At 36.8% G+C, this 14,739-nt stretch overlaps 1 protein-coding gene across 4 annotated transcripts in view; it reads left to right on the top strand.

Moving 5' to 3' along the window:
* Nucleotides 1-14,602, top strand: part of Nup37 (nucleoporin 37) — a 31,696-nt gene extending 17,094 nt beyond the window's left edge. For all 4 annotated transcript variants that reach the window (XM_031349652.1, XM_031349654.1, XM_031349653.1 and 1 more), the window contains exons 6-10: nt 8,681-8,771; nt 11,174-11,355; nt 11,683-11,733; nt 13,007-13,100; nt 14,341-14,602. In XM_031349652.1, the coding sequence (XP_031205512.1) occupies nt 8,681-8,771; nt 11,174-11,355; nt 11,683-11,733; nt 13,007-13,100; nt 14,341-14,454 (532 nt within the window). In that variant the 3' untranslated portion in view covers nt 14,455-14,602. The remainder of the gene's footprint in view (nt 1-8,680; nt 8,772-11,173; nt 11,356-11,682; nt 11,734-13,006; nt 13,101-14,340) is intronic.
* Nucleotides 14,603-14,739: the final 137 nt, after the last annotated feature.

Genomic DNA, 14,739 nt, shown 5'->3' on the forward strand with positions numbered 1-14,739 from the left:
TGGCCTCAAACTCAGAAATCTGCCTGCCTCTGCCTCCCAAGTGCTGGGATTAAAGGTGTGTGCCACCTGCCTGGCAAGAATTGACAATTTTTTATCTATTAAAAGAAATTTAAAGACCCCTCATATTTTATTACCACCACCTTATGGAAGGAAGAAATTCTTTTTGTTTTTTTATTAGATGTTTTATTTACAATATCTCCTTTCCTAGGTTCCCCTCCAAAAAAAATAAAATAAAATAAAATAAACAAAAACTAAAACTAAGACAATCCCTTATTCCCTCCCCCCTCCCCCTGCTTCCCACCCTACCCCCTCCTGCTTCCTGGCCCTGGCATTCCCCTACACTGGGACATAGAACCTTCACAGGGCCAAGGGCCTCTCCTTCCATTGATGACCGGCTTGGCCATCCTCTGCTATATGCATGCTGCTGGAGCCATTAGTCCCCCCATGTGTACTCTTTGGTTGGTGTTTTAGTCCCTGGAGAAAGAGATTCTCAAAAGGTAGAACAAACTTGAATCCAAGTCCTTTAAATAAACTGAACTTTATAAAACTTACGACAAAAAAAAAAAAAAAATGAAAATCTAGGTGTGATGGCACATGCCTGTATTGGCTAATTGAGAGACTGAGTTTGAAACCTCCAAGAGCTACTTGAGTACCAGGCTAGCCAAGACAGCATACCAAGACCTTTCTCAACAAAGAAAACAGTAGACCTCATTGTACCTGAGTGCCCCATGTTGCAGACATTGCTAGACCTTTGCAGCCATTGCTCTTAAGAGCAAAGCCATTTCTTCAACCACATATTTAACTGTTTTTCATTGTTTTATTTTAAATATTTTTGAAGTGTTTTACTTATGTGTAATTATATTCTACATATATTTGGATAGGCATGAAGGGCAGGAGAGGATGTCAGATCCCCTGAAGCTTGAGTTACAGGTGATTGTGAGCAGCCCAGCCTGAGTGCTAGGGACAAAACTCTAGTCTTGTGCACCAACAGCAGGTGCTCTTAACTGGGGAACCATCACTCCAGCCTTTGTTTAAGTGATTAATAGGTTAAGCTTATGATTTTATAAATTCATCAATACAAAACACCCTATTCCTAGTCAGTGCCAAGTCACAAATGTTCTTAAATATTAGAAACAGTATCATTCTGTAAGAACACGTCAGATCAACATATATTTATTAAACATGTTAGTATACCTAACACTTAGTACTTTTGGGGATACAAAAGAAGTAGACTCAGTATTCACTGTAATTTTAAAAGCTATCAGAAGGAAATCTCCTCGCAGCCTTAAAAATATTGGATAAAATTTTACAATGAAGGAAAATTTGACTTCTGCAAACCAGGAGACTCTTAGTTTAAGACTAATGTATATGAGACATGTAATATATCATCCACATTCTCTATAAAATATGAGATATTATAGATCTCATGTTCTGGTTAGGACTGGGAGAAGGACAGTATGCAACTTTTTCTCAAAGAGATAAGATTCATTTTAAATTTTATATTATTTTTATCTTTGGTATATGTGAAGTGGGGTAGTTGTGCATGTGAGTGCAGTACCTGAAGAGTCCAGGAGGTGGCATTTGGTTCCTGGAACTGCAGTTGCAGGGAACTGTGAACCGCCTGATAGGGAAGCTGAGAACTGAGCTCAGGTCCTCAGCAGGCCTCTCACCTCTGGGCCACCTCTAGCCCCTTTGTGGATGTTGTATGCTTTGGGGTTTGTTTTGACAAGTATAACCATGTAACTGGCTAGGAATACTAACTGATGACTTAAGCTATTCACTGAGCCAGTAATATAATCTTTCAAATGAATGTTCCAAGAAAAAAGAAAATCTCACTTCTGCGTATCATATGCTAGCAACTTCTTGACAGTCTGTTTACGTGCATTTGAAAGTCTCTTAGGATCTGTCATTAAGATGGAGTTTCTCTCCTCCTTCTCCACTTGGAACCATAAAATATGTGAAATACTTTTAAATAGCCCTTGATGGAAGTAGCAAAGTGGAAACTGAGATCTTTCTGAAGATAGGCCAATGCAATTTTTCTTTAAGAATAATCAGCATTGAAGACCACATACCCAATGCCTAAATAATTCAAAGCATAGAATAAAATCAGAATAATATATTATTCATTATTATGTTATGGCTACATAATTCAGGAAATATACTACAAAGTGGATCATATTTATATACCTTTATTAATTCAGTGAGTGAATTAATGCTAATTAAAGAGAAAGCAAACATAGGTAATTCTTGGTTTTAATTCTAATTACTCTGATTAAAAACCCATTTCTATCATTAATATTGCTAGTATATTAAAGTTATTGCTACTGCTTGCTAAGTAGACCTCAGTATTTAAAAAAGATAATACTCCATTCCAATGTTAACTTCAGAATCTATTTGAAAATCTGGCATATATTGGCATTCCTTTGCAAACTTCTTGCTTCAGATTATCATTCTATTGAATTGTCTCTACTTTTAAGGCTGTCAAAGTTTCCTACAGTCTAAGCTATAGAAACTAACTGTACACCACTGACAATATATGTCTTCAAGATTTGATAAGTTTAATTCCTGGGTTTGGGCTTTCTGTTAGAGAGCGCCACCTCTGGCCCTGAGGTGCCAATACCCTCTCCTATGTTAACACTAAGTCCTTTTGACTCACTCTCCTTTCCTAATGTGTCCTCAGTAAAGAATATTGCACTGCTTTCTGTAATCAGCTAACATCAGAAGGGAAGTCCTCATTTTGCTGTCACAACAAAGTCAGTGAAAACTGTTGTCAGCACAAGGGCATTATAAAAGTGCCTTCTCATCCTTCAGCTACAGCTCTGCACTGTTCCTTCTGTTCTCCAGTACTTAATTAATCAGCACGCCAGTTCATGTGATCTAGTTGTGTCTTTTAGAAGTACTGAGGTTTGTATTTTGGCTTTACCCATTAGGGAGTGCCAAGTGGATACAGATGTGTCGCTTAATGTCATCCATTCCTTTTGTCTATTGTTTAAAAACATTTGCTAGCAAAAATGTCCTTCTGTAGCACACTTTCTAGCAGACAATGAGCTACCAACTCAAATAGACAATAAACAAATAAAAATAACAGTGTATTACGCAGGAAATTCCCTCTTGAGTTCTCAAAGTGTCTGCCACTGATTGTCAGTTGAAATAACCCTTGAAAATATCTATGGTATCTCCTATGCCAGCACACACTTTGTGGGATCTTTTAATTAATTAATCGTATGACAATTGCATTTTAATACTATATGGTAAAGCAGTTAATAGTCTGCTGAAAAGCACTCAACCTGAAATGATTTCAGCAAGACCCTATAAAATTAAAGTAAGTATAATTCATATATTTAGATGAAGTTTTGGTTCCTCCATGTTACAGCTAAATCTAAATTGTTTTCAGGATGGTATTGGCATAGGAAGTTTCTTGTTATAATTCATGGATGTTATTGGCATGGGAACCCCTTGTAATTCATGGATGGTATTGGCATGGGAATTCCTTGTTGTAAGTCATGGATTAAAGCTATCTCCTGAAAGGCTCTGACAGTACCCGACTAATACAGAAGTAGAGGCTCACAGCCATCCATTGGACTGAGCACAAGATCCCCAATGAAGAAGCTAGAGAAAGGACCCAAGGAGCTGAAGGGTTTGAAACAACAACACAAACAACAATATGAACTAACTAGTACCCTCAGAGCTCCCAGGGACTAAAACTCCAACCAAAGAGTACACATGGGGGGGACTCATGGCTCCAGCAGCATGTGTATAGCAGAGGATGGCCAAGCTGGTCATCAATGGGAGGAGAGGCCCTTGGCCCTGTGAAGGTTCTATGCCCCAGTGCAGGGGAATGCCAGGGCCAGGAAGCGGGAGAGGGCGGGGTGATGGTGATAAGGAAGGAGAACGGGATTGTTTTAATTTTGGGTTTTTTATTTTATTTTCTTATTTTATTTTATTTTTATTTTTTCTTTTGGAGGGGAACCTGGGAAAGGAGATATTGTAAATAAAGAAAACATCTAATAAAAAAAAAAGCTATTGGCATGGGAAGTTCCTTGTTATAATTTATGGATGGTATTGGCATGGGAATTCCTTGTTATATTTCATGGATGGTATTGGAATGGGAATCTCTTGTTGTAATTCATGGATTAAAGGTATTGGCATGGGAAGTTCTTTGTTATAATTCACACTGGGTGTGAACTGCTGTTGCCTTTTCTTTGAGAATGGCACTATATCATCCAGTTCTCTGGTGCCTTTGGTTCATTACAGATAGGCTTCTTTTAGACCTTAAAACCTTTACCTCTAAATTCAGCTGCAAGCATTTACACATATACACATGTCCATTTCATATAACTCTTGGCTTTTTGCCCCAGTAAATGAACCTGATAGGTTCTAGCCTGTGCTTTATAAACTGCCTGTTTCTTTCCATGCATTTGATTATGTGTACTTATAGTGCTGTTTATGTTTGTTTGTTTGTTTGTTTTCCCTTTGAGATGCTGGGTCTCTAACCCAAGCCCTTAGACATGATAAACAAGCACTCTGCCACAGAGGGGGGGCTCCCTGACTACAGGTTTCTCAGTCTCTACTATACCAGGTGGTTTTTTTTTTTTAATATTATTAACACATTTGTTGACAAATAAGTTTGGGATTATTAATATCTGAATTTCCAGCTTTCAGTGTCTTTTTGTTTTTTTATAGGAAGCCCTCCTATCTGACGTGAACTAGACTAGGATTTCTTTTAGAAAAGCAGAAAGCTATAAAACTATCTGAAACATGCCCACCACTTATTTTAACGCCCAGTATGCATATGAAAATTCATTTGCCAAGGTTTTGATAGTAGGGCAAAGTTTTTTTCTCAGCTTATTAATCCATTGATGGCCATTAGCACATCCGTGCTCTTACATGCACTTTCTCATATTCTCTCTCTGTCTTTGTCTCTGTCTCTCTCTGTCTCTCTCCTTCATTTTATGAGCTACTATCATAATAAAATATTACAGTGTAAGCAGCATGGTTAACAGACAGTTCAGAAGAGGTTAATATTTGATTAATTTTTCTCACGGACCTAATTTAGGGTTATTGTTTTTTAAGTTTTAGTTACTTACCATCAACTTAATTTCATTTACATAGCTTCTTCCTGTTCATATTTTGTCGATTTATATAATTATTAAACTAGGCAGAGCACTCATCTTCCATCTTGGTAAGCATATAAGAATTGTACGTGAGAGCACAATAGGAAACAGCTTTCTCTTTTTAAGATTTCATAGGAAGAATTCATCATAAGGAATCAGATGCATATTGTGCTACCACTATCTTAGTAAGGATTTCTGTTGTGGTGACACCATGGCCAGAAGCAACTTGTGGGAAAAAAGGCTTATAACTCTTGGATTATACGCCATCATTAAGAAAGTCAGGGTAGGAACTCAAGTTGGAAACAAAAGCAGAAGCCATGGAGGAAAGGTGTTTACTGCCTTGCTCTCCATGGCTTGCTTAGTATGCTTTCTTATCCAACTCACAACAGGTGGGCCCACACACATCAATCATTACTAAAAAAAAAAAAATTACCATAGACTTGCCAGTCTGGATGGAGGCATGTCCTTAATTGAGGCTTTTCTTCCCAAATAAATCTAGCTTGTGTCAAATTGACAACCAACCAGGTTAACTAAGTTTTAAATTTTGTGTAAATGTATCTCTGCATAGATCAAGAAAATAACCCAAATGCAAAAGGGTGAAGAGTAGTGATTTAAGAACTCTACCTTAGGCCTAGAGAGATGGTTAAGAGTGCATAATGCCCCTGTAGAGGAACATCCTTGGACAGAACAGGTTCGTTTCTTAGCACCCACTTCAAGATGCTCAAAACTACCTATAACTCTAGCTCTGGAGAAATCTGGTATCCCTGGCCTCTGCAGGCACCTGCATATAACATGTGCATATCCACATAGAAAGACACAATTTGAGGGGAAAACAATCTTAGAATGAAATTTATCTTACAAAATAGGGTCATCTTGAAAACTTCAGCTTTTGACATTCAGTCAAGTGACTGTTTTTATTAGAATATAAGATAAATGTTTCACCTTTTTACAGTAGTAATTAAAAAGAAGAAAATATAGTACAGCTAATTTGGAAAACACCTTGACAAATGTCTGTCTTGCCAAAGTTAAATACATTTGTAAGCTGTGATCCACCTGTCCCATGCCTGGCTATGTTCTGAGCAGATAGTAGAGATGTGTGGGAGCCATTGTGTGTACTCACTAAGGCAGACATGTGCAAGAAGTGACGTTATTGCTAAAGCCTTGAGGACAATGTACGTATCTGTTGTGGAAGCTACTGACCGTTCTAGAGTGGAGAGACTAGAACATTATACAATTTTGTTAGACATTTTTGCACAACCTGAAGGTGAGTGAAAGAAGCCAGAACAGAAGAGGTACATGCTATGTGACTTCGTTTGTTACTGACATCTAAGCTACCTCCTTAGAAATCCCAGTAGTGACACCTCAGCTTTCGTCAGAGTGAGGGCACAGAGCAAGGGTGACTACATTGGTGCTGGGGGAGTGCTCCAGCTCTGGCTGCTCTTCCTGAGGAAGGACTCTACTTTGTGTACTAAGATTCAAGCACCGTTTGCGTGTATGGTCTACTTCAAAAACAGGAAAAGAAGTGTGACTTCATCAGATGCACTTAAAGATAGAAAATACGTTGAACTTCACAAAAAGATTTCAGAGGGCTTAATTATGGAATTTATCAAAAAGGGAAATAAGACATAACAACTTAAATTGTACCATCTGCAGCTAATTTTGTTAGGATAGCTTATTTTAGTCCAATTTGTTATATTTTGCATACTTAGTACTGAGATTATGTAACAGTTGGAAATTATTGAATCAGTGTATAATTACAAACCATAAATCACTGTACCCTAGTCCTCTGAAATCTAATCCACATGACCCTCCTCATGTGTGAACTAGCTCTCTCTTTTTAAAGGATCGTCAGGTTCTGATCAGGATAAAATACTGCTTAAATTAGACCAAAATTTGGTTCATTAGACCACAATATACTTAGTTAACTGGCTTGTTTTCATAACTATGTCACTATTTTTTTCACCTCTTTGTCTTCTGGATTTGAAAGAGGGGAAAGAACCATGAAAATATTGGAGTATATTTGTTCAATTTTATATAATAGCCAGCAAAAAATCAAATTCATTTTAAAATACAATCAAAAGAATGGGTATTTTACACAACCCCCCCGCGCCCCATGAGAGCCATTGAACTGAGAAGACAAATTCTGTTCCCAATAGTGATAAGATTCATGCTAGCCCAATACTTCATTATGGAAATGGCAGCAGAAAGTAGGTTCAGTTGCCTTAATTCATGTCTAATCTCGTTCTAGGGACTGAAGGACAAGAGCATAAACCCTTAGTGATTTGCTTCTTCAATTAAACCCTAACTGTCTCCTTTATATAGGGAAAAGTGTCTTTTGGTAAAAGGTATGATTCTAGCATTAAATCAAGTAGCTGATCCTCAGACATATGTCTGCTACTTCAACTATGATTATGATATGTCAAATTTGACATCCTATACTTTTTAGAAAAAAACTTTGCCTACTTTAACTTTTAAAACTTCTTTACAGTCCTATCAAGAACTATAAAACCTACAAGAAAAAGGAGAAATCCTCATGACTGCATTTGATTACTGTTAGGAGATTGCTGAGGATGGAGCCCAGAACCTCATGTATGCTAAACACACTCCACTGAGCTGCACACCTCAGCTTTGAATGTATTCACTTAAGGACCAAAATGCTAAAGGCACTGTATTACCTATCAGTCATGGAACCTCTGTTTCCTGCCATGCAAACTCCACTCAGCACAATGTAACAGTGGCTGAGTGAGAATCATGAGCTAGCCAAAAAGCATAGTTCCCCGGGATAGTACTTTCACATCCAAGTGCCATGCCTGAGATTTTGGAGACTAAAAGCCATTGAGATGAAGAGTCCTATATTTGTGAGTAAGTTGATGCTTATTGATAGATAGTACAGAACTAAATGCTTGCTTCTTTAGTCTATCTTAATCTGGCTACTGTTAAGCATGGCCATCTAGGGAGGAAACACTAGAGAAGTCAGCCAGATGAGAAATTGTGTGAGATAGGACATACCCAAAAGTAGAAAGAATAAGCATTGTGGAAAATGACTATCCTACTAAATGTCTGTCACTTCACATTTGCTTCTTCATGTGTTACTTTGAAAATATAAAGGCTAGTATGGGGAGAGAGAGAGAGAGAGAGAGAGAGAGAGAGAGAGAGAGAGAGAGAGAGAGAGAGAGAGAGAGAGAGAACAGAGGGAGAGTATATACCTTTAATAGGAATAATTGTTAATTGAAATGACTTAAGTAGGCTTGCAACCTGATTAATAGTCTAGAAACATTGATTTTGCTTACAATGAATATATAAATAATTAAGCAATATGTTACTATATTGGATTAATTAGAAAATATATGACTTTGTTCCCATAATTAAGCATGGTAAAACTTAAATTCTGTATGCTACTTTTATATTTTCCAACAACAGTTTTTTTTCTCAATGATGTTTATCAGATACAAATATATGTAATAATATGTAATTAATGACTTTAAATACATTTGTCAGAGTTTCATTTATTTTATTTGGTAGTGATGCATCAAGAATATTTAACATCATACTCTTTTTTTAATTAGGATTTGGAACTTGGAAGGAAAGCAGACAGCTCATTTTCTTCTTCATTCTCCTGGAATGAGTGTATGCTGGCATCCTGAGGAAACTTTCAAGGTTATTATTTGTAACTTAAATTTCCTTTATCAAGTTTAAAAGACACACAGGTATAATACCCATACCCATAAAGGAAAGAACCAATGACTTTCTACCTCAGACACAAATTAGTACAATTGCATTTGAGTTTTTATAGAAATAAATACTTTAATAGTTTCTCTAAAACTATTAACTTTTTGCAACCATCATTCCTATTCACAGAGTGCTTTTCCTGACCTTTGTCAGATTACAGACTAAAAATTGATTTTCAATCTAGTTAGCAGTATGCAATTTATAAAACAAAAAAAAAAGAAGTTAAATCCATGCATATGAGCCATATATAAACAAGAAGTTTCAGTGTTGTAAGGCACATGTGTCCTATACTAGTGGCACTCAAATTAAAGCTTCCTAAAGTGCTGATAGGTTTTTAAATACCATCTAGCCGTAATTCATGATAAAAACAGGAGCCATTCAACAGGGTTTTTTTTCCCCCCCCCCTGGGTATGATTATATTTTATTATACATACATAGAAATCTCAAAAACAAAATTATAATTAGAAAATTTCAACAGGGTTTTTGCCCGTGTGTTTCACAGAGTGTGAATGCTGTGTGCACCTCAGAATCTTGTGGCATTTCCTGCAGCCATGCTCCCCCCCCAGACACCTGAGTCTCATAGACCTCCAACATCCTCGTGCTTTTTCATTTCACCATTCTGCCCTCAATTTTGCACAAAAGATAGAGTTTATTGATTCTGTCTACCAAATATACAGTGTTAAAGCCTTTTCTCTTAACAATTATATTATGACAACTTCTCTTTAAATTTAAGCTATCTGTTTTCTACCTTTTATTTCTAAATGTTTGGATATATTTTCCTTTTTTGTTGTTTTGACTTTCTTTCATTATGGGTGTCATATTTTGTTCTTATTAATTACTGTATCCCTCTGCCCTTCCACTGACTTCCTGCCTTCTTATTGTCCCCTTCCTGTCCTCCAGGATAGGAATCGTTCCTTCATGCCACACGTATTTTATTGCCCTCTGATAATAGAATACCTTTTCTTGTGCACTTCTCGTTGTCCCATTTTGAGTTTCATGACGAGTGTGTGTGTGTGTGTGTGTGTGTGTGTGTGTGTGTGCACATGTGTGTGCGTGTGTTCATAGATGTGTCTAATGATTACTGCTACACTATTCAGAATAGCTAACAAATAATCTAGATGTCCATCAATAGATAAAGGAAATATTGTATATATATGCACACAATTGGATTTTAGCATTTAGCTATAGAAAACAATTAAGTCATAACATTTGCAGGTCAGTAGATGGAAATTGAAACCTATGCAAAGTAAATAAGTCAGACTGATTCCTGTATTTTCTCTAAGGTTCAGATCCTAGATTTTAACTTTTATATTGGTGTATATATACATGAGGCATAGGTTAATAGGGTCATCCCTCTTTTAACTTTGCCTGTACTTCATAATAATAATCTAACTCCATAATTTCAGTTAATTATTACACTCTCAAATTACCACCAATGCATTAGAGAATGTTTCCCCTTAATTCTTAAATGGAGACAGTTTTCACATTGCTGATTGCCTATTTCTTGAAACTAGTCCTGATATATACATGTATATGCATGTGCGCGCTCGCGCGTGTGTGTGTGTGTGTGTGTGTGTGTGTGTGTGTGTGTGTGTGTCTTTGTACATTCTGTCTGTGATTTGTTTTCCCTCTTGTAAATAATTAAAAAGCAAACTCTAAGCCATTGAACACATTAAATATTAGAACTTAGGTTTCTGATGCCAGTCCCCACTCTTTCCACTCCATCGCTGCTACCTCACACTTCCAGAATGTCCATACTTTAAATCAGCAAAATTAAACATAAAATTCTCAGAAAGAAGGAACTTTACACAGTACATAAAGCACATTCTTTGGATACTAACTACTAATGCCCTGTCCAGCATGGTTGGAGAAATCTTGTCCATTATGGATGATATTCTATGGCATGCTTTCATAAATCTAAGAAACAACTTTCATATTGTAATTTTTTTAAGATTGGGACTTATTGTATAAATTTACACATTTGGTTATATCATATATTGATAACAATTTATTAAACATCTAAAATTGGAAACTTTTCAATTACTAGAGTCTTATAACAAGGAAATACTGAGTTACTAATAATAGCCACTCTTTCTTAAGAGTTCAGTATTTCCTAGGTGCTTGTACAACAAGCCTGTAGGTACCTCTGATACTTACATTACTTCATTTCCTATGCATTTGGCTTCTGTTTTGTGATATGTATATATGTGTGTGTGTGTGTGTGTGTGTGACATATGTTTAAATATCTTTTATGACATTGAATCTGCTTCTTCCTCAAATTTAGCTAATAAGATACATGTAGAATTTTCTTTTTTCACCCTGTATTACAGCTAATGGTTGCAGAGAAGAATGGAACGATCCGGTTTTATGATCTAATGGCCCAACAGGCAATTTTATCTCTTCAGTCAGAACAGACACCATTAATGTCAGCACACTGGTGCTTGAAAAACACCTTCAAAGTTGGTGCTGTTGCAGGAAATGATTGGATTATTTGGGATATCACTCGGTCCAGGTAGTTATTTAGTATGTCTGTCTGTTATAGTACATAAATATGTTGTTAAATGACCCACTTAGCTATTCTTGTACATGTAGGCCTCCATGTCCAATGAAAACCCGTGTCTCCTGTGGAAAAAGGAGAAAAGTGCTGTCCCTGTGGTGCCCCAGAGTGGTTCTAAGTCGTGTCCATTGTTTGCTATCTATTTCCAATTCAGTGCTCACTTGGAATTTTGTTACAGCTTAAATGTGTTGGGCTCCAGAGAGAAACACCTTTAAAACCATCATTCAAGTTTGTCTACTTGACTCTAACATATTTTACAAAATACAAACTCTTGTTTTTTAGTTATCCTCAAGAGACAAGACCTGTTCACATGGATCGAGCACACTTGTTTAGGTAATGTACTGTTTCTGCTGGAGTTGCTGAATCCTTGATTTGGTGGCATTCTACTACAGAATAACTTCTCTTTACATTGGAGTTTGGGGGATTGGTTTTCCTCCTTTGTCTGGCTGCTTTATAAGGGTTATTTTGTTTTTTCTACTAAGTAGTTGCTTTGTCTTTTGCTTTAGGCAAGCAAGAGATGTATTTTGCAACCACTTAGAAAATGTTTATAATTCATAGAAACCGTGTAGCCAGTCTAACCGTCTGCCTCAAGGTCAGGAGGGGTTGTGCTGCCTCCTTCCCTGTGGTGCTCTGTACAAGTGCACACAGACCCATGTGTACACACAAGTATCACTGTATCCGAAACACAGTCATGCTAACTAGTGTATATCTTAACATGCTAGTTTCATGTTATTTGGTTATGTTTGGGTTTTTTATTTGCATGAACATGTGGCTCACTGAGCAGTCAGAGGACAAAAAGGATCCCCCATGTTTGCTATGGCTTCCTTATGTCAGTTATATCTCAGCCCCTAGAACTGAACACTGGTAGAACAGCTGAGATTCATTTGCTATAGACAAAGAACAGAAGAGCTGTTAAACAGTTAATAATGTCTAAGACCAGATAATTTATTGTCAAAGGATTCTTTTTCTCAGGCCCTCACCACCACACTGGCAGTACTAGTCATCTGTCAGGCATCCAGTAGCACTCGCTGACTTAGGAAAATGCAGTGATGTTTTGATGTTCTGAGGCTTTGATGTTCTAAGTGGTTATGTAATCCCAAGTGACTTAAAAACAAGTGCATCACACGAATTTAAAAGAAATATCATAAATGGGGTTGGAGAGGTGGCTCAGCAGTTAAGAACACTGGCTGTTCCCCTAGAGGATCTAGGTTTAATCTCAGCACACACATGGCAGCTCAACTGTTTTGATCTACAAAACCTCCATACATGGCAGATGCCTTGTGTCTCGACCTGTAGAGACCATGTTACATGCAGATTCCTTGTGTCTCGACCTGTAGAGACCATGTTACATACAGATGCCTTGTGTCTCCACCTATAGAGACCATGTTAACCTTGCATGATTTTACCACATAGTTCAGGACTTAGAGTTAGCATTCAATAAATATACAGAAGGAGAAAGTACGCATGGCTAAATAAACTGGGAGTCTGCAAGGAGAGGCAAACTACCAAATTCAGGACTGTGGAATTGCTACTTTTACACACGTAGCCTGCTTGAGAGCATTATTGTCTGCAGGACAGTGCTTACTGTGATGCTTTCCTCTCTTAGGTGGTCTGCCATTAGTGAAAACTTGTTTGCAACCACTGGATATCCTGGCAAAATGGCCAGTCAGTTTCAGATTCATCATTTAGGGCACTCTCAGGTAACCTGAAAATGTTTCCTGGTATTTCTGGGTACTTGGTTTTCAAACTGGGTTTTTGTACTTTTTCATCCATAGCTCCCAGACTTGCAGTTATTAACTAAAAATACCTATGTCTGCTATCTGCTTAAACTGAAAGGTTTTTTTTTTCTTTTAATGTTTTGATCACCAGTAGCAATAGATATGTTTTTCTTCAAACTTAATGTAAAAATCATAGTTTATCTTTCATTTATCTACATCTTATCTTTAATTTAAGTATATTAATTTTGCTTACTTAGTTTGTCTAGACTGCAAAAATTTTTGATTCTGGACCATACCCATTATTTATAGGTAGCTTAGATTTTCATTCAAGTCAGGTGCAAATAGATAATTTATATTTCATCATTACTATGCTTCTGCTACATAGTTTTCAATATATTTCTTACTTTTTATTTTAGATTTTTATTTTACATGTATTAGTGGTTTGCCTGGATGTATACCTTTCTTTTTATTTTAGATTTTTATTTTACATGTATGAGTATTTTTGCCTGGGTGCATACATTTCTTACTTTTTATTTTAGATTTTTATTTTACATTTTTGAGTGTTTTTGCCTGGGTGTATACATTTCTTTTTATTTTAGATTTTTATTTTACGTGTATTAGTGGTTTGCCTGGGTGTATACATTTCTTGCTTTTTATTTTAGATTTTTATTTTACATGTATAAGTATTTTGCCTGGGTGTATGTGTATGCACCACATGCGTGCCTGGTGCTTGCAGAGGTCAGAAGAGGTTAGGACTCCCCTAGAACTGGAGTTAGGGATGGTTGTGAACAGCTGTGTGGGGCATAGGTTTTAAACCCTGGGTCCTCTGAAAGTGCTTGTACCACTGAGCTACCTCTCTAGACCCAGTTCTTCTTTGTAATCATAGTTTAGGGGCTGGCAAGCAGTCCACTGCTTTGTAATTATTTTTCTGCACATGTATCTCATGGAAGAGCACCTCTACTACCTATCTGAACTCTTGCCCACCTTTGTTGTGCTGTTAAGATATCTCCTCTGTCATGCTGCCTCTGCCTTGAGATAATAATCTAATAAGTAACATCTCTTACTATAAGTAATAATTATTTCATCAATACTTACCAGCACTTATATTTATTAAATGTGAAATACATTTCTTTTTTTAAAAAAAACAATAGTTTTCTCTCTCTCTCTCTCTCTCTCTTGAGTTAAGACTTCACTGTGCTTTTTCAATTCCCATATTTTCCAGCCCGTCCTCATTGGTTCTATAGCTGTCGGATCTGGTCTTTCCTGGCATAGAACACTACCACTGTGTGCAGTTGGAGGAGACCACAAGCTCTTGTTCTGGGTGACAGAAATATGATTTTCCTCTTTATTTTTGATCCTTCACTTTGTATTTTTAGTATATATTTTGGAAAAATCCTTATTTTTATATCAAACATACTGTAAATCTAGAAATGCCTCAGTTGTCTTTTCTGATAAATAAAATGATAAACACTTCTTGAAAAATATGTTCCTGTTGTGTCAGTGTACTTTTTGAGCTACGTTTTGGTTTTTGTTTTTTTTTTAATCTACCTCCCTTCTAACCCTTACTCCACCCTTATCCCTTCAACCCCTCCCAACCCCTCCCACCACTACCACCACCACC

The sequence above is a fragment of the Mastomys coucha genome, unplaced genomic scaffold, assembly GCF_008632895.1.
Source record: "Mastomys coucha isolate ucsf_1 unplaced genomic scaffold, UCSF_Mcou_1 pScaffold4, whole genome shotgun sequence".
NCBI lineage: Eukaryota > Metazoa > Chordata > Mammalia > Rodentia > Muridae > Mastomys > Mastomys coucha.